The sequence below is a fragment of the Drosophila arizonae genome, chromosome 5 (genome assembly GCF_054131065.1).
Source record: "Drosophila arizonae isolate 15081-1271.41 chromosome 5, UAZ_ARI_1.0, whole genome shotgun sequence".
NCBI classification, from domain to species: Eukaryota; Metazoa; Arthropoda; class Insecta; order Diptera; family Drosophilidae; genus Drosophila; species Drosophila arizonae.
The window spans coordinates 20,225,098-20,244,716 of NC_142925.1; the positions used below are offsets into that span (position 1 = coordinate 20,225,098).

Here is a 19,619-nt window from a genome sequence, read left to right on the forward strand (position 1 = left end):
CCCAGACCCAGCCCCAGACCAAGCCCAGAGACGAAGCCAAAACTAAAGCTGAAGCTGAAGCAAAACAAAAGAGCTCAAGTCATAAAATCAAGAAGTCTTATGAGCTGTTGAAAAACGGGAAGGCTTTTGGCAGACTACACATCAAAAGAGGCCACAAGTGAGTATACCAATGAATATATGACCACATTATATCGGGAAGAGTCACTCTCTTATACTATGAATTCTGCATTATAATGAGAAATTTCCCATGTCTGCAGAGTAAATAAAGTCAAGTTTTTTAGATCGTCATAATTCATAACGTTTTGATGTTAATAATGAAAAACTTGCAAAACGAGATCGGGAATAGGTGTTTGTTAATTTGGAATATCAGGGGGATTTTGTCAAACTCGATTAGTCGACTTTACTTTTTTTACGTTTTTTTTTTTTTTTTTTTGTTTGTGTTTTTATTCATATTCACTCACTTCGACTTAATGAACCACGTGACGCTCTCTATTTGTATATATCTCTCTTTTCCTCTCTTTTTACATTACAACTCTCTGCCACTGAGGGCCTCTTTGTATTTTGGCCAAGTGCGGCTCTTGCCGGCTGAAGTGCTGACCTTATTTGTGAAGTATCTTTAACTTCTTTATTTCCCTTACTGCTTCGGGCAATAACCTCTCTCTTTCTTTCTTTCTCCTTTCTGTCTCTCCTCATTCTCTCCTCTCTCTCTTATTACGTATCTTTTATATACATATAAGTTGTTTTTTCTCTTTCTTGGAAATGCAAGATAAATGCAATCAAACTAATTCACATAATATGTTCATGCCAAAGTTCACATTTCTAGACTTCAAATGGGAAGCTTTAGATAAATACCTAATTTGCAATTCAACATTTTGTTGACTGAAACCAGCTCAATACGAGTTTGGCAAATTGATTAACCCGTTGTCTACTAATTAATAAATCGATTTAAATGTTTGCGACACTAAACACCAAAATGTTAATATTATGTGAATTCATAATAGTCAACTAGTATAAATTTCATTATACAACAGTTAAACTGAACATTATAAAATTAAGCCAGAATATCGACTGGCATACACCATTTATATGTAACGATTATAACTTTTATAGTAAAAAATTAAAATTTAAGAATTATTTTTTGAGTAATTTAAACAAATTATTTTTAATTATTATAAATAATATATAAAAATCAAAAATAATTATTTGCGGTCCCTGATATTCAATATATAGTAAAAGTAATTGAAGCTTAAAAATAAATTAATAATATACGCTCTTCCAGGTGCATTTGATAAGCGAATATTTAAGTTAAATTAAATGATGTATTTAAAAAACATTATAATATTTAATTTACATCAAATTAAGTATAAAACATTATAATTGCTTACCTCATCAATCAAGCAAAACGTAACGAAATTCACAAAAATTAATTAAGTTATCTAAACGTCAGCATGACATGAACATTCATTTTAAATATGTTGATAAAACTTGCAAAAGGTAATTAATAATGGATTCATGTAGAATGTTAATTTTTCACAAATATATTTAAGGAATACACAATATATTTTTAACTCATTGTTTTAAAATTAATTACCGCCAAATTGTCTTTAAAAATACAATGTTTATCCTTAGACAATTATAATTTATTTACTAACACATTTCGTAAATATGAAGTATTTTCTAGAAACCCAGTCTGTTTTTGTTTGTATTTCTTTTTTTTTTTAACTAAACAATAACAAAAGCTCAAAACCGGTTTGAAATTCCATCGAAATATCCATAGTTTATAAAAATGGCATATATTCAAATTTTATGTTAAAATTAGGAAAAAAAATTTGATATGAAGAAAATGATATATTTGGAACAGTTGCAAAACTATAATTACTAATTCAGATCATTGTTGAAATCTTCCACAGTTTGCCCCATAAATTATAAGAAAGTTTCATGCATGAAAAGATATTTTAATTTTGATTAACAATTGATGAGTTAAGTTAATTTTACAACTAGTTTAAAGTGGGAAACTAAATGTCATTTCATACATATATAAAATTTTAAATATGAGAATCAAAATATCTCACGTGAATAGAATTAAATTTTTAACAATTATTATTATTATTATTGAATAACAATCGGATGAGTTATGGAATTACAAATGTAATTTTCGACAGACTTTGCCAATGGACTTGTATTTTTATGCATTTTGTACACGTCGAATATAAGATTAAATAAAAAACGTTCAGCAAATGGTGACAGGGCAGTTTTCATGCTTTGCTCCCAGTTCAAGTAGGGTATTCTCTTTTTTTGTTTTTTTTTTTTGTTTTTGCTTATAAAAAAGTGGGAAAAAAGCGCAAAAAACAATTTATTATTTGGCGTTGAGAACTGGCAGCACATTAATCATTTGTGTCCGAGTTGTGGACACTGGCGAAAATTTCGACAACATTTTGTTTTGTGGGCTTGGCAAAAGTTTTCGATGATCCGCACAGAAACAGCCCTTCGGACGTCGGAGTGCTTGCAACGTGTTGAAATTACACAAAATGCTCTACAATGTGTTAAAAACTCAAACGGGCTGCTATAATAAAAACCAAAATAAAATATTTCATTCACACAGAGACAAACGGCATAAATTTCCTTTGAGAATAGATTCGTTTGCTCCGAGACAGACGCTACAAAATAACAAAAAAAAAAAAAAGAAGCAAAAGCAAAATATATAACACTGGCTTCTGATGAGAGGGTGTCTGTGTTCAGTTGTGCCGGTGTTGGCTTCGAGGCAGCGAAATTTCGGCGGGGTGCCGGCTGGACTTGCGGCTCAAGGTGATTATGTTTGACAGCCGACCTGGGACAAATCCTGGACATCTACGGGACATGGGTACTAAGTGCTAAACTCAACCTTAAGCCGAAGCTCCAACTCCAGCCCAACGCACTGAAAATTGGCTTTAGTATTTGATTTATTAGCTCATCACACTTTCGCCACTATTTCTAAAAAAAAACTTAGCCATATATATTATACTGGTAAAAATATGCTAGTTATTGAATTTAAAACTTGTAATAATTTCTATATATTATCATTTAAATGATTTATTTCAATTCACTATAAATTTACTTTTAACTCAGTTGAAAGTAAGATCAAAGACAATTAGGAATACAAAATCATTAATCATATGAACAGGCTGTCATTTAGCCATATTTTTATGTATTTAGCGCATGCATAACTAAGCAAAATAATTTTTTGTTTGTGTCATCTTTCCTAGTTCCTATTTCGATAAGAATAGCCCATGATTTCTAATTTTCAATAGTCTCAGGATATAAAAATATAAATAAATATATATATAAATATGATTATAAATACATATAATTGTTATGTTTGTTTAATATATAAGTGTGTAAGTATTTCGTATAAGTAATTCCCCTAAATTTTTAGTCCAAGTATTTATTCCAAGAATCTCCTCTAAATATTTTCTTTGTGTTTTTCTTCCAAGTATTTTCTCTAGGTACTTCCCATACGTACGTATGTACGTCAACACGTATTTCGTCTAAGTCTGTAATGCTTAGCAGACCGATCACACACTTCACTTCACTTTACTGCACTGAAAGACTGATCCCAGCTGCTGCCCTTTAAATAGGGCGACTTTCACTCAAAGCCAGGGTTGCGCTCGAATGTTGAGCTCGGTAGAGGCAGGTAGAGGTCGTTGCAGACGAGCTTTAGGTGAGCAACGGGAATACTCTCTCTGCTGTCGGCTTCAAGCATTCGATTTACTTAAATAAAAAGACCAATTGAATACTGCTGCATATTAGCTGAAATTGTCTTCTTTAGTTCTTCTTCGTCCCTTGCTTTTCATAAATAGATAGACAGAGAGATAGACAGGGAGAGAGACAGAGAGATTCTAAATAAGACAGACATATATTCATATGACATATAGAAATACATTTTAATGCAGCTTTTGTTCTATAGTTCTCTTCAGGACTACGACTTCTACATAGTCTGCCAATGTCTGGCTATTCCATCTTATACTTCAATTGATTTACTAGAGGTTTCTTATATGTTCATTTTCATTTTGAGTTATAATTATTTTCGATCGCCAGAAAACCGAATAATATTTTGATTTGTCAAGAGAGTGGGAAACTCTTTTAATCAGCATCATTAATGAAGTTGGTATCATTTACCGCCAAGAAATTATTTCAATAGTAAGATTATCCTTGCAAGAGCAGCTAATTTCAATAGATATATAGCATCAACCCTACCCACGTTGGGCTTTTGTTTTGTTGCGACGCACTTTGCTGATTTCTCTGGCGATTTTGGCAATCAGAAAATGCGCACAAAATAATGCATGGCAATGGGGACATGATTAGTTTGTAGCCCACAATATGAATAGCAAGTGGACCTGGACCGAAAGAAATCAGTGAGAGCCAGACAGAGGCAGTCTGTCAAGCAGCGGCGAGCCACTCTAGACTCACGAAGTTATCCAAATTAAAGCATAATGAAGGCAGGACAACGAAGACAACCGTCTGCCAGGCAGCTACGTGATGGTCAAACAGGAATACAGTGAGGTAAGTGAAATACGCGAATTGCATCAAAATTAGCTGCACGAAAATCTCTCCCAGAGAGCTTGACTTTAAGATGGAGTCGAAGCTCTTCGGTTGTTCAGGCTGGGATTATGTTCCAAGTAGCATATGCCTTATCATATCATTTAATATTATCTGCAACTGCATAATTCTTTTGTTCCTGGGAAAGGCAAACATTGGCTTTTGTTTCTTTTTTTTTTTTTTTTTTTTTTTGCGAACTGGCACACGCCTCGACATGATTGCATCCGGCGAAAGGAAGCTGTAGCGGAACATTTTGTTGAACAAGCGCAGTTCCGGGCTTCTTTTCAGTCCGGTTTCATCCGCAATTTTCACGCCCACTTTGTTTGATGATGACAAATCTTGTTGCGTGTTTGCCGATTTGCGACGTTTATCGGATTCGCCCTGTTCCGCTGCATCCCATAGTTGGCATAATTATGTTTATTTTCAGATACTGCTCCCGGCCTCATTTAGGTCACGTGTCGCTGGCAGGTCGACTCGAACGAGCGGCACGTGCTAATCGGCGGTTGCATGTCCCTGTGTCGCAACCCTCCCTGCCCCGCCCTGCTCTACCATCCCTCAGATACAAGCCTGATAATTGAAATCGCAAAGCCCGACATCGAATCGAAATGGCTTCATTTAAATGACCATTCCGCCGGCTCTGCCCCTTCGACTGCCTGTACACTTGTGTGTGTATGTATATGTGTATGCAGACTCCATCGCAGCAAAAAATAATAAGCACTTAGCTGATTGTCTTGGCCAATTCTCATTTATTAATTGTTTGCAATTTGTGTCCTTTAACTACCAAAGGGACTTGCATTTTTAGCATATTCTCTCTGATGTAGAAGGACTTTATGAAATTCGCTAAGTCTTATGGAACGTTTAATGACTTTGTTTGTATTTCCAAAATAGCGAATTTTCGATATTGGCTATTATGAGAAAAATATAGACTCTATGAGAGTCGACTTTAACTATGCAAATGCGAGAGTGTATTATATATGACTAGCTGGCCCGGCAAACGTTGCATTGCCCTCTATATTATTTCTAGGTAAAAAATTGTTGAAAGCTATGTTGTTCAGGCTGGGATACACTGATAAATTTATTAATCGGATTTTCATTCAAGCACCTTGTTGTAAACGACATTCTTCGTTTTTTGGTCGGGTGCAAGAACAAATAATGCGGATCGTTTGCCAACACGTGAGCATGCCACGTACAATTGACCATGAGAAAAACACGCATTTTCTAGATTGAGGCCACAAATAGTCAAAGATTGGCCCTCTGACTTGTTGATCGTCATGGCGAAGGCAAGACGAAGCGGGAATTGAATTCGTTTAAATTCAAAGGGCATATCTGTTGAGCTCATCGGAATCCTAGGAATAAGAACTTCCTCATCTTTAAATTTTCCTTTGAGTATCAACGCGTGAATCACATTGCTCATCATTTTTCTTATCACCAAACGCGTTCCATTGCACAGTTTTGGTTGGTTTAAATTTCTAAGCATGCAAATCATGGAGAATTGCTCTTTTCATAGCTGTGTTCATTTCTTAACGCCGGTCAAGTTGTTCTTCCATATTGCCCATGAAGTATATTTGCAAGAATTTTTGCTGTGCATCTTCAATAGGTTGCAATGATCCAATGCGATGGCAAATCTGGCCTTGAATCTTTAAATTCAAAGCCATAGTTATTATAGTTATATTTACAAACACTATTTACAAAAATCTAACAAACTACATTATTCAAAATTTTTTTTTGGCAGTCATAGAAAATAAAATTTTTAACGTAAATTACCTTAAATATCCGTCTCCAATATTTTCCGCCCCAAATTATGTCATTTGGAAACAGGCATTGTATTTTTGAGTGTTCGCTAGAAAATGACGTGATTCTAGTGTTTCGCCATAAAGCAGGGAACGCAATGGCTATGGTGACCGCTAATGGCAATGTCACTTTACCACTAAGGCAGCACAAACCGGGCGTTTCACCAGCAAACTTCAATGCGCCACAATGCTAGCAAACAACGTCCATTGGACCAATGCAAACTAAACGATTCAAGCTGTAATCAATGGTGCAATCATATCGAAACGCTGCTCGATTCAAATCAATCCTTGAACCATTTCTTATTGCCATTTCACGGGCTGCCTCTCTTTGAGAAGCACGAATTAAGGCCCTTCTTCCCTGGGTACTAACGCGGAGCCTTTCTCGGGCGATTTCTCGCTCTTCGTCAGATAATTGACTCGCGCTATTCCGTTGCCTAATTGCATTATGGGTCCGCCGGGAAAGATTAGATCTTCTAGGACGCGGCATTTTTATTAATAGTAATACTGCCCTCGCACAAAACCATATAAAACAATCGAGAAATATAAATATAAATAATTTACACAAATTTATGTTTGAGACAAACAAATACCTGAACTTTCGAGATATTTAGCTTTTGTAAAAGTCCAAAAATACAATTTTTAATAATTAACTTTTTTTTTTAATTTCGAATTTTGAATTTTGAATTTTTTATTTATTTTTGATTGTTAGGTTTTAATCTTTTGATTTTTTTTTTAATTTTTGCAGATTTTTGATTTGAAATATTTATAAAGTTTAAAAGTCCGAAAATATAAAAAGCCAAAAATACACTTTTTAATAATTACCTTTTTTTTTTTAATTTCGAATTTTTAATTTTTTATTTATTTTTTGAACAGTCAGGTTTTAATCTTTTGATTTTTTGCAGATTTTTGATTTGAAATATTTTTCCTTTTGATTTGAAATTTTTTTTTTTTTTTTTTTTTTTTTTTTTTTTTTTTTTTTTTTTTTGAATAGTCAGGTCTGCTCGAGGTCAGGAGACCGTAGACTGACTGACTACATTTGTTTATTTACTTCTACACTATTGTCAAAACTGTCACTGTTACCAAGCCTACTGGGTATAAAAAAAATTTGAACATTTGGGGAAAAAACCGCGTTTTTCAAGTATTCGGCAAATTTTTTCAGTATTTTTAAGACCCTATACTAAACTCGTTGCGGAGACAAATCCAACAAATCAAAAACCATAAAAATTGGTTCAGCCCAAATCAAGTTATAAGCAGTCTTCACTTTTACACAACTTTCTTTTATATATATAGATTTATATTATATTTGCGAATAAATTCATATATTCTAATTCTAATACATAATATATATATATAATATGCATTTATTATAGAGGAAGAAAGAGAATGAAACAATATAAGGCAGAAAGAACGAAACAAAGAGAAATAGAAAGACTTGTAAGAAAATGCTTTATTACTTCGTTAGCTTATATTAAAATGTAGAGAAAGCGAGAGAAAGAGAGAGAGAGAGAGAGAGAGAAAAAGAGCAAAGGTGAAAGCGGAACTATATCAACAATTTATTATTCGTCCATAAATAGTATTCCTAACACATCTCTTATATATTTAATATTTAATAAAATCAACTTTAAGGCAAACATACGAGCTGCATTTAAATTTTCTGCTACTTCCAGCCGACTTTAAAATTCGTTGTTAATTGACAGATGCTTGAATTGAGGCCTATTAAAGAAGATGAGTGTTCTGTAAACACACACACAATTCCACTTACATACGCACACTTTCATACATACATATATGTCGGTCACAGAGTGTTTTTTGGCTGTCGCCCGAAGGACTTATAAATAATGTATAAAAACCTCACACAGGCGAAAGCCTTTTTCCAGAACTTGGCTGCCAAGAAGTGTGCTAAATATTTTAATACGTGAAACCATAAACCTGAGTATTTATAAATTAACTTTGCCATACACACACATACACTCGTACACACACTCACACACATGTCTGACCCTTTGGCATAAGGACAATGGCCTTTGGTCGGGGGCCTCATCAGGCATTCGCACTAATGTGCCTGACTTAATAATAATCAAATTTATATGCATGTTTATGTGCTTAAAGTGATCCGTGTTGCCAAACAAAGCCAACAACTAAGCAAATAAAGGACATGCCAGAGAAGACGGCAACTGAGACCGAAGCAGAGACAGAGGCAGAGACGGAAGCTGATTCTCGAGCTGAGACTGAAGGAGGTTTGCAAAATGCAAAGTGTCAATATAACAGTTCAAATGAGCTCAGCTAGACTGGGCCTGAGTCTGGGCCTGGGCCTGGGCCTGGGTCTTGAGTTGGCCAGACTAGGTGTGGCAGGACCTTCTGCGAAGCCAAAGAACAATGACCACGCCCATACTCTATGCAGATACCGTTATGAGTCTCTCTCTCTGTGTGTTTATGTGTGTGTTGTTTGTGTTGTGCTGGACGCACTAAATGGCCAAAAGGTTGCTCCCCTGAGAGTCGCTGTTGTATCCTGCACTTTGGTCCATTGCAGTGTAATGATGAGTCTTGGAAATTTTTCACCAAAAATTAATTATGAATACCGTAAGGATATGCCATAGAAACAGATACACACACACGCACAGTTGTTTATGTTATTTTGACAAAGATTTTCGTATTTAATTATTTTTGGCTACCAACTGGATGGTGCTGCCGTTCAGTCTCAGTATCTTCTCTCCTTCTGCTTCTCTCTCAGTGGAAGTCAGGGACAATAAACACAAATTACAGTTACAAATAACGCATATGACCAAATTTTTTTTACACACTTGCACGTAAATTAACATTTTCACTAAATTTCTGTCGCTCTCTCACTCTCCATCTCGCTTTATCTCCTGCCTCGCTCGGCATTAACCCCTTTTTGCAGGGTTGCTAACGCCCCGGACGACCTGTGGTAATCTATCGTAGCGGCACTCGAGACGTGGCGGCAAAAAATTGAAATAAATTACCAAAACTAAAGGCACAACTGTTCGCATAATGAAGTTAAATTATATTGGGCTGGCGCTGCAAATGAGAAGGGCGTCAGCCTCGGGCCTCGGGCCTCGGGCCGATGGGTGTGCCGCATCACATTATGCAAATCGCGGCATCGAGGCGCGATTTCGGTGCCGGCCCGGCCAACACAGCCATCGATAGCCACCCCCCACAGTGCAACAGGCCGTAAATAGTGACATTAGCGTCAACAAGCATTTGGGCTAACATCTATTCCGTGGCCCAAAAAGTGTGACATGTCACTCGAGACATGGCCAAGGGGAATGAGATCGGGAGTGAGAGACTCGTAGGTGTATTGAGACTGTCCAGTCTGCTGTTGGACGATGTTATCATTTAATTCGTTGAAATTAACACGAACATTGTTAACTGTAAATGAGCTAATTAATCTAGCAAATGTCTCCCTAGCCAACCTTAGCATATATATATATATATATATATATATATATATATAAAGAGAGAGAGAGCGAGAGAGAGACAGAGTCGAGCTGATGCCATCGCCCCATTGCATGATGCGAGCTATTCGCGTTTTTGTGGTTCTCCAGAGGCAGCCCCGACTCGGGCACACGCATGTTTACACATGCTCCTTCGCATTCCAGCAACAACTGCATTCGGCACTCCCAGCGGGCGCCACTAAACCCAAATGAGATGCACAAGGCACATCGTAAACTTGCTTCCCCCAAATGTGCTCTAAATTATTTACTGATCATTTTAAGCACAATTTTAAATTTCAAACTCTTCGGTCGTTGGGGAAAAAGGGCTGGCATAAAAAGAGAGAAAGTGCGAGAGTGTGCGGAATAGAGAAGCCAAAGAGAGAGAAAGAGAGAGGGGTTACAATGCTATAAATACGCGTAACTCTTCATTTGTCTTGTCTCCTCAACTGTTGGGAGATTTTTTGAGATGTAAAACTAAATTTAATGTAGTCCTTGAATTCTTTATACTATTCGTAATTAAAAAATTAAAAGAATATTTTATTTACAAATTTGACTATGAGAAAAGTATAAAATTTTAGCTGAATTTTTTACTACGAATGACAGCAGCTTCTATAATTCGATAAAGAATATTATAGTAATATTGATGCTCTACCCTATTAATTAATAGAGCAGAAATATTTTATTAGGAAGGTAGGAAGATTTACTTGATGGATTTATATTCAGGACATAGGTTATACAGCTCTCATCATGAAAACTAGGCATTATCTGTCTATCTGATATCTTTAACTTTTAATATTTGCTTGTTGGTAAATAACAAAAATCAAAATTAAATTTGAAAGTAAATTGAACTGTTTTGGGTCGACAGAAATGGCCAATAAAAAACAGACTTTAGGGAAGTTCCTATATATATTCACGCTTCGCGTAGCACATAGCATAGAATATACATATATAAAACAAATTGTGTAATGAATTAAATTCTTTAATTTACGAGTAAATAATACTAAACAGGAAAAACAAAAAATAAATTGATTACTATAAAAATTGTTTTGAATGAAAAGCTGCATTATCTGTACACAAAACTGTGAAATTAAATTTAATTTAAATTTTAAATTTCATATTAGTTAAATATTAACTATAGATATAATGAGTATTATCTATGTTTACATTGAAACAAACGCTATAATACTTACTCTCATTCAAGTTATATAGATTAAAGATCAGCATCTGATCAGACTGCACTGGCTTCACAAGAAATATATAGATGTTAAGCTACCATAAGCAGTTAACACAACATGGATAGCTCGCATTCATACAACATAATTTTATAAAATTTATGAAGCAAATAGTTTATGCTGTAACTTTACTTTTCTATAATTAAATCAATTTTTCGAGTATTTAGTTTCTTAAATATTTGGCTAACTTTGATCTTTTTGCCCATTTGCAGTTGGACGTGTCTCCAAAACAAATCGTGAATCATGAATCGTGAATCGTTGGCCAATTTTGGCCAACCTTTGCTTTGAAGCTAATGAACTTTGTACCCAAAATTTGAAGCATTTTCAATAACGCATTTTTCATAAGATTTTTCATTTGATTTGGTTTGCAGTTGCGCTTATTTGGCTGCTGCGTATTTATGGCATGCTTCAAAGTTGTTTTCCCTTCTTCAACTTATCGCAGCCAGAGATCGCGAGCCGATCTCCAAACAACTGGTAAATATTTATGAAACGGGCATTTCTGTTGTTGGTGTTGTTGTTGTTGTTATTTTTTATTTTTTCCGCCATCCAGTTGAGCTGTTCAGTTGCCAGCGACTGGCAAACAGGTCTGCTCCGGTGATAAGCTACTCTGGCCGGGCCATTCATCCATTGAGATGTGCGAAAAAGTTCAAACACCTTTACGGGCTGTGAGAATCTTTCAAAGGGCTGAGAACAGACCACACAAAAAAAAAAAAAAAAACATAAAACAAAAAAAAACAAATCTGAGCAAAAAGCAAAATATTTCTCTTATGTAAACGAAAGAACTGCGAACTGCGAACCCCCTGACGACGTTTAGCAAGCGCTTGGTAAATATTTAAACTGTGCTCGATTGTTCTGCAAAATCGTTGCATTTGGTCAAACACGTGTTCGAGATAATTTAATTAAATTTACTTGGCTTTTTTGTTACAGGTCTCTCTCTCTCTCTCTTTCTCTCTCTCTCTCTCTCTATACTAAAACCAGCCACGTGCCAGGCCCGCTGGCAACCTGACCAACCCACAAGCAGGCTGCACTCCAAACCGAACTTGACTCAAGTGGCAAACACTTCAGCACTCCGCCGTTACGGTTGGGGTAATTTCTCAATTGAGGCAAGTGCAATTTCGTTTGAGAAAGCGTTTAAAAGGGTGGTTCAGAGGGTTAGAATAGGTTAAGATAGGTATATGTATATATGCTGCGTATATCTATAACTATATATCAAAATCGTTTTCTATCTGCGCGCATCGAAACTTTTGGTGGTCCACGGCTTTGTTTGGCTTGCAGACAAAGCAACTGTCATATGTTGTCATTTCCAAAGATACTTTCATTATTAAGCGTAACGACAGCATCTGCCAGCTCAAATCCGCAGAGAGCAGCGAGCAGCGAGCATTGAGAGCCTTAAACAAATTCCATGAATAGACGATGATGATGATGATGATGACTTGAAGAACGCTGCTGCTGCTGCTGCTGCTGCACCTCTGTTGACTCTCTCTCTCTGAGAGTCGAACTCGTCACAGTATCGAAGAGAACTGTAAAACTTAAAATGATTTATGCTTAGAGTGTGTGAGTGTGTGTATTTCTGTATTTGTTGGCATCGCATCTCATTCAACTGCTGCGACATTACTCAGAGCTAATTTGCATACAGCAGGAAGAGGAAGGATGGAGGATGGAGAGGAGAGCAACAAGAACAGGATCCCAATAGGACCTCGACTAGCGGCACACTTGAGAAAATGCATAAAAGGAAACTAATTAAGTTGTTCGCGCCTCGAATTTCTCCGTCTGTCCGCTCGGCTTAATTTATGGCTCGCCTCTGTGAATGTCTTGCATATGGACAGAGTCACAGAAATATTCCTTTATCTTTGACAAATGGGCCATTTACATGCGAGTCTTGAGTTTTGAGTACGTTTAATTTATTCATGGCCATAATTGCAATATGGCGGCCAGAGAAAGCGAACGCGAGTGAAATGCGCCTTTGTTGGCTAGTGTAGAAAATAAATAGTGCCAAGAAAAGGATTCACAATTTAAAAATAAAATTAGATTTAAATGTTATTGACAAGTTACTAGAGTCAATTTAGGACTATCAAATACTGTCGCAGGTATATTAAGGGTGTTCCGCGAAATATGTTGGCTTCTATTGAGAAGCGAAGAGAAGAGTTCAGTTTGGACTGTCTGATATAGACTTACTTATCTATATATACTTATAATATTATTCTTCATACTGAATAAACACAGCTTAAATTTTAGATATTTTAATCCTCAGAGAACAGGGAGCAGCGTATTATATTTATACTATCGTTTTCTCATTCGTATCGTTCTGACTGGAGAGCAGTTGAGGGGGCTGACAGAGAAATGCAGATTTCGATAGTCATTAAAACACAGACTGCATATTGAAAGACTTATGAAGCAAGGCCACATTATAAATATGGCGAGGCCTAGCTGAATTTGAAGAATATTCAGTATTTATTTTAATGTAAATTATATAGTGAAATGAATATACTCTCTTCTGCTCAATAATAATAATAATTCAATAATACAAAATGGAGCCAACACAGAAAAAGTTTTATTTTTAGATAGTTATATGAATATAGTAATAAAATTAATATTAATAATTTAATTTTAATAAATAAATAAATAAATAATAAGAATAATAATAATAATAACGAATAAATAATAATAATAATAGTCTCATTTAATTTGTATGCTCATTTATGTCTAGTATTTTCGGTTTTATACCCCATTCATGTCTCTTCCTTTCTGGAAAACTAAAAGAAGTTTGCTTTAATCTGCCAGCTCTTCAAACTCGTGTCATCACTGTCAGTTATTGTTATCCATGTTTATTTTGGCTGTAAGTCAAGTCGCACATTTATCGAGTCAAGCATTTGTGTTAATAAGCACTCATTGCGTGCAATGGAAGATAAACAATTTGGTTAATCCCTTAAGTCGAGCAGCGAGAGTTTAATTGTCAGGCAGGAGGACCAGTTGAACGACTGCTGTGACTGTGACTGTGACTGTGAGTGATGCTGCGGGGCTTATTATTTGGCCATGGGTTAGTGAGTCGCGGTCATGTAATCCAATTGAAAACAATTCGAATTTGCGTTCCCAATGACAAACAAATGCCAGGCAGAGCGGCCAGGGGGAAGGAGGCGAAACGGGCGTGAGGGGAGGTGAGCTGAGGTAAGGCGAGGCAAAGTGAGGTGTTCTATGACAGCTGCCAGGCAACGTACAAAATTTGGTACCGGGCCCCTGGGCCCACATCCCATGGAGAATAGCGCGTGATAAAAGGGGTTAATCGAACGTCCGCTAAAGTCGTTGGACCAACGACCGACCGACTATTCGCTCGGGAGCATCCAAGTTGCGGTCTCTGGCACGGATTTCTTTTTTTTTTTTCTCTCACTCTCTCTCTCTTTTTCAGTGTGGTTGACGCGGCGCTAATGAGTTGCCTGAACTGGAAAATTCAGAAATTTTTCTCAAGTTTAGCGCGTAGATTTTTGGGGCCTGACTTTGTGTGCTCCAGCAATTGCTTAATTGGCGACGTCTGGGGACGTGTTTTGTTGCCCTTTTGATTCGAGCATTAAATATGAATGTACTTCAAAATTCCTGCGCCTTATTGAGCCGCACAAATCTATTGGGAGACATTTCGACTGTCACTAGCTGGCCGAAATAGACTAAGCAATATATAGACAAATATATGTAGAGCTATTGAAGAATATGCCTGTTCGTATACCTAACTCTCAGTTGAGTCAAAGGCAGATTCGAACGCCCCTTAAATTAATTCACAGAAGCGAAACACAGGCAACCCTTCAGCTCTCGTCTCGTTTGAATGGCAACCGCAAAGGCGGAAAATGCAAATGGCTTGCCTGCCAGAGCCGACTGCCCGTTGTTTTTCCTGACGAGGCGTGAAAATTGTGAAAATGTTGTGGGCGGTTTCGCTTATGTTTGTAATTTTCGGACAACACACTGAAATGCTAATCCAAATGCAGAAGAAGGTACTCGAATTTGTTTGACAACTTGTTTACAATATGGGAAAATCCAAAAATCATTTGACTTTTCGCCCAAAGTCAAAAACTAATAGAACTAGCTGAAGGAAAATACATGTAGTTAGGCTGAGATTAAGATGTTGAGATAATCGTGTTCTTAGAAAATAAATCTATGATATATTATATTAAATACAAAAAGTTAGAATTATATACGTATCTAAGCTATCTACGCTCTTGAAATAATATTTACTTTGTTTTTTTATTTGAATTAAATTTACTTTGTATTTATAAAAAAAAGTAATAATTAAGTGGGCGTTAAACTACTGAGCTGTGTAGTAATATATTTATATTTATTAATTTATGTTTATTAAATACATACATTAAATTTATATAAATATATTCATATATATATTTCAATTAGTTATATTCACTTTAATCATTTATGTATTTATTTAAAAGATACCTTTCATATAAAACTAAAACTAATTTAACGTAAAGCACAGTCTGTTGAAAAATTCAGTTTAATTTATTTTATTTAAATTGTTCGCGCATTGTAGAGAAATATTCAATCCAGTATTTTGTTTCACTATTTTCGTTTCGTTTCGCTGTGCACTGCCCGCAAGCTGTGCAACTGCTTAGCCGACTGCTTGGCTAAGAGCCAGTCGATACGCTCTCTCTCTCTCTCGTGCGCACTGCTCTCTTTGGTTGACTGGATTAAGTGCCGTTGAGACCGCATTGGCCAATCAGAGACAGGCACACAATGACATTTTGTTTCGATTCCCAAATGACTCGATGTTCACTACGCTATGGGATGGGGCGTTGACACTTTTAGCTGCCGGTTGTGCTGCCTGGGCACCGAAATGCTGGCAGCCGTTGTCTGGGAATAGCTACAGATAAGCCAACGCGAGCAAGGGGACTTGTACTTGGCCCAAACAGTTGGCACAGCGGACCCGTCTGGCAATACACACGCCTCTCGACCAGGGTCCATGGGGCACCCACGTGGGCTCTGCAGAAGAGTCGGAGACACCGATGCTGCTGTGCCAATTCCAACGTCCCACAACAGGTCAGCGTCGGCGTCCTGGTCCCCACGCACACACAAACACAGAGGCACACATTCAGGTGCTGCTATACACACACACACAAATCCAAGACATTCTCCAACGCCTCTGCTCTCCAGCTCTCACTGTCTCTCTCACTCGCTCGCTCTGACTCTTGGCTCTCTGTCTGGCCAACGTCCTCGCCCAGCGAGCGTCGAGTCGTCATCGTTGGTGGATGGTTGCTGACAGTTCGGCTCTCGACGGACGTCGGACGACGGACGGGCACAGGTTTCCCTTTGGCCTGTGCCACGGCGACGCTCGATGCCTGGCCTGCAAAAACCACCACTCCCAGCGATAGGTTAGATTTCCATTCGCTCATGCCTTACGCGCTTACTCGGTCGCAGGCAAGTCTTGTTGCTGCTACTGTTGTTGTTGTTGCTGTTGTTGCCGCTGCTGCAGCGTGCACCCTCTCCTGCCAGCCACCCGCTGTGCTCCTGCGGCGCACGCTCGTTTCGTTTCCACCGCGACTTCAACTCTCGTTGGTCGTTGCGGCTTGACTAGCGCTGCCTTCGCCGGCGTCGCAGCTCGCAGCTCACAGCTCGAAGCTGCGCAGTTGCCTTGGCCGTTGCCGTTCGATTGCAGCAGCAGCATCGCAGCGGACTCGGATTCAGTTGGGGTTTAACAGCCACTCGGGACGGTAGCGCGCGCCGCTTAAACTTGTTGCGAGACCAATTTTCCGAAAATCCCAAATTCTCCGCGGTGCATTGGCACTTCCACACACACACACATACTCACACGCGCTGACAGCATACGCCCGCACACCACGGCCTACACCAATACACAATACTGGGTTCAATTCAAAACCCCAATTACAATAGCCCTCGCTTTTGCTTTCGCCTTCAGTGCCAATTTGTGTGCTCCGGTATTAAAATTAAGGGATCATCTCCATCTCTGAATCTGTATCGGTCTCGGTGCATCTGCAGCCGTATCTCAATCCGTGTCGCGCTTTATTGATTGCCGTGCCTCTCCAGAGAGATCAAGTGACCCAGACAACGACAACGGCAACAACAACAACAACAACAACAACAGCAAACAGTTTTTTGTGCTTAGTGTCAAATCGTGGCAATAATTTCAATTGCAGCGCCATCGTCTACAACAGCATTCACAACGGCTGCCACAATCGCCCCAACACCTGCCGCGAGCAACTACACAAAGGTGAACGAATATCCGTACGCTGATCTCCATCAGCATCAGCACCATCACTTCGCTAGCACAGCGCCCCTGACCAGCGCCGATAGCTTCAAGCTGCGCTCCGAGGAGCCGGTGCCGGGCTTCAGCTCGGCCTCGCCGTGGCCCACTCTGGAGCTGGGCATGGAATGGGGACGCAAGCTCTATCCCACCGCGGGACCCCGATCCGCTGGCGGCCTGATGTTCAGCCTGCCGCCCACAGCGGCGGACATGAACCAGCCGCGCGGCCCGATGACATCCCTCAAAGAGGAGCCCCTCGGCGGACGTTGGGCCATGCAGCCAGTCGTCGATCAGAGCAAGTAAGTGAAATGTGATCAAGTGAAGGATTATGAAGCGGGCTTAGCCTGAAAGTGTAGAATGAAATTATATGAATAAAAGTGTGGAACGAATGGAAGTAAAGAATTGAAAGTTAAAGGTTTCACTTGAATTAAATTGTGAATTATTGTAATTAAATGATATTCTCACAAAAAGCTTATATGCTTTGGGATCGTCTTGACAAATGATCAACTGATATATATTTTAAAATTCCTTAGCCATTCAGTCAAATGTTCAATAAAAGTAAAGTTAAATTTTCGTATAAATCAAGTTATCTCAACAAGTTATCTGTCAAATGCAAAAATTTGCTTTCGTGGCAACATCTTCGAATAGCTCCAGCAACATTTCACATTGCGTGCTTAAAATAACAATTACATGGCAAATAATGGAACCAGGCTCATCAGAATTTTGTCTATTAAAATTGCGACTATTTACTGACTCCATAGAAATTAAAGCTTTTCAAAATTCTAGATAATTTGCCAAACTTTCGCATTATCAATTTCGATAACTTGGCAACATTGCTGGCAACATTTCGCATGTTGCTGCAACCACAAAAAATGTTTAGACAAACAAAAAGTCTCCAAAAAAGCGTTTGTTTACTTTTGGCCAAAGCCGGCTTTATTCCGATATGAGTGCCCCCCGGGGGAAGATATTTGCGAAAACCCGTAGTCAGTCGGTCGGTCAGGCAAAGGGGATTTGTATGGACGCCCCCGCAACATGCCAAACAGACGTAGTCAAACCAAACGACGACAACAACAACAACAACAACGAATTCCACTCAAAATTTCACTCAAATAAGAAACAACTCGGCTAGACATCTTCATAAAGGGCGCCGCACGCACTTTCCGGGGTTGACTCCTGATGCCGGAATGCTGACGCCGTAATGCGTAAGCCTCTTTGCCGTAGCCGTCGCCGTGCTTTTTATTTTGGACGCTGTGTGCGCTCAAAGGGATGTTTTTGTTGGAGCTTCACTTTCGCTTTTGGCTTCGCCTTAGCCTTCGACTTCGCCTTGGCGTTCATTTCAATTGAATTACAAGAAAGAAGAGCGCCCTCCGGCTCATTTTGGGGGTTTGCAACTGTGGCAAAAGCTTCGCCTTGTGGCACGCTTGTTTAGTTGCGTCTGAGATGTTTCTAGCGTGAGATGTTCGCGCCGAGAAGAAGTGCGCGTGTGGCAGAAAGCGAAACGGCAACAACAGCAACAACAGCAACAGCAATTGCGAGTGCGAGTGCGAGTGCGAGTGTCACATTGTTGAAAATGACCGCGGGCTTTCATTCCGTGCATTCAGCGACGGCAAATCAACAGCAGCAAACACACTCACACACACATCTGAACAGCGACACAGGTGGCCACAGTAGCAGCAGCAGACATTTGCATCTGCTGCACGAGGACAATCTGCTTCAGGATCACAATCACAATCAAACCCTGAGCAACGCAAACATTAAGATAATGCGCTGTGATGTGAGGTAAAACGGCGTAAATTTATAATCAAGTATATACTATATAGTACGATAAGGGCTGTATGCATGTTTCTGAATGGGAATATTCAGAGAACGAATTTATTTAATGTTTCTTGACAAGCTTCAATTTCGTTAAAATTGTGAAATAACTAGCATATTTGTCTCAACATTTCTTTATTTAATATTTTTGGATTATTGCTATTTTTATAATAGTCGTCAATATTCTAAAATATTTCGAAAATTCTTTTTATACAAATATCAATAAATTAAAAAAAAAAAAAGTTGATCTTGTTGCTTATTTGTAATTAGTAATATCTCCAAAAATTAAAAATCTTATTTTCTTATACAACTTTAATTCTGAAACATTAAATTTTCAAACTAAAACCGTTTAATAAATTTAAATAGAATTAAAAAGCATATTTTTTTCTTTATAATAATTAAATGTTCTATTTTTATGAACTGAGAAAAAATTTCAAAGGACGTCTATATAATTTTTATCTCATTTTAAATATATAAATATGATTAAACTTTTTGAATATTTTAA

The 19,619-nt window shown here is 38.0% G+C and overlaps 1 protein-coding gene and 2 long non-coding RNA genes across 15 annotated transcripts in view; 2 read left to right on the plus strand and 1 right to left on the minus strand.

Annotated features, from left to right (window-relative positions):
- Window positions 1–17: 17 nt before the first annotated feature.
- LOC149268729 (uncharacterized) lies at window positions 18–13,577 on the plus strand. The gene is made up of 4 exons (XR_016270534.1): window positions 18–157; window positions 3,471–4,539; window positions 11,421–11,873; window positions 11,977–13,577. It is a non-coding gene; the product is annotated as an uncharacterized LOC149268729 (long non-coding RNA).
- On the minus strand, window positions 5,619–7,652 carry LOC149268730 (uncharacterized). Of its 2 annotated transcripts, XR_016270533.1 has the most exons (3): window positions 6,956–7,645; window positions 6,340–6,869; window positions 5,619–6,212 (listed from the first exon to the last, which is right to left on the minus strand). It is a non-coding gene; the product is annotated as an uncharacterized LOC149268730 (long non-coding RNA). The 2 variants fall into 2 exon arrangements; XR_016270532.1 differs by having other exon boundaries at window positions 6,340–7,652.
- A 3,103-nt stretch (window positions 13,578–16,680) lies between the features above and the next one.
- Window positions 16,681–19,619, plus strand: part of kn (EBF transcription factor knot) — a 40,277-nt gene continuing 37,338 nt past the window's right edge. For 2 of the 12 annotated variants that reach the window (XM_089471359.1, XM_089471360.1), the window contains exon 1: window positions 16,683–17,601. In XM_089471359.1, the coding sequence (XP_089327485.1) occupies window positions 17,426–17,601 (176 nt within the window). In that variant the 5' untranslated portion in view covers window positions 16,683–17,425. Of the gene's footprint in view, window positions 17,602–17,643; window positions 19,082–19,619 lie in introns of those variants that run through there. The other 10 variants (XM_089471351.1, XM_089471352.1, XM_089471353.1 and 7 more) reach the window with 8 other exon arrangements.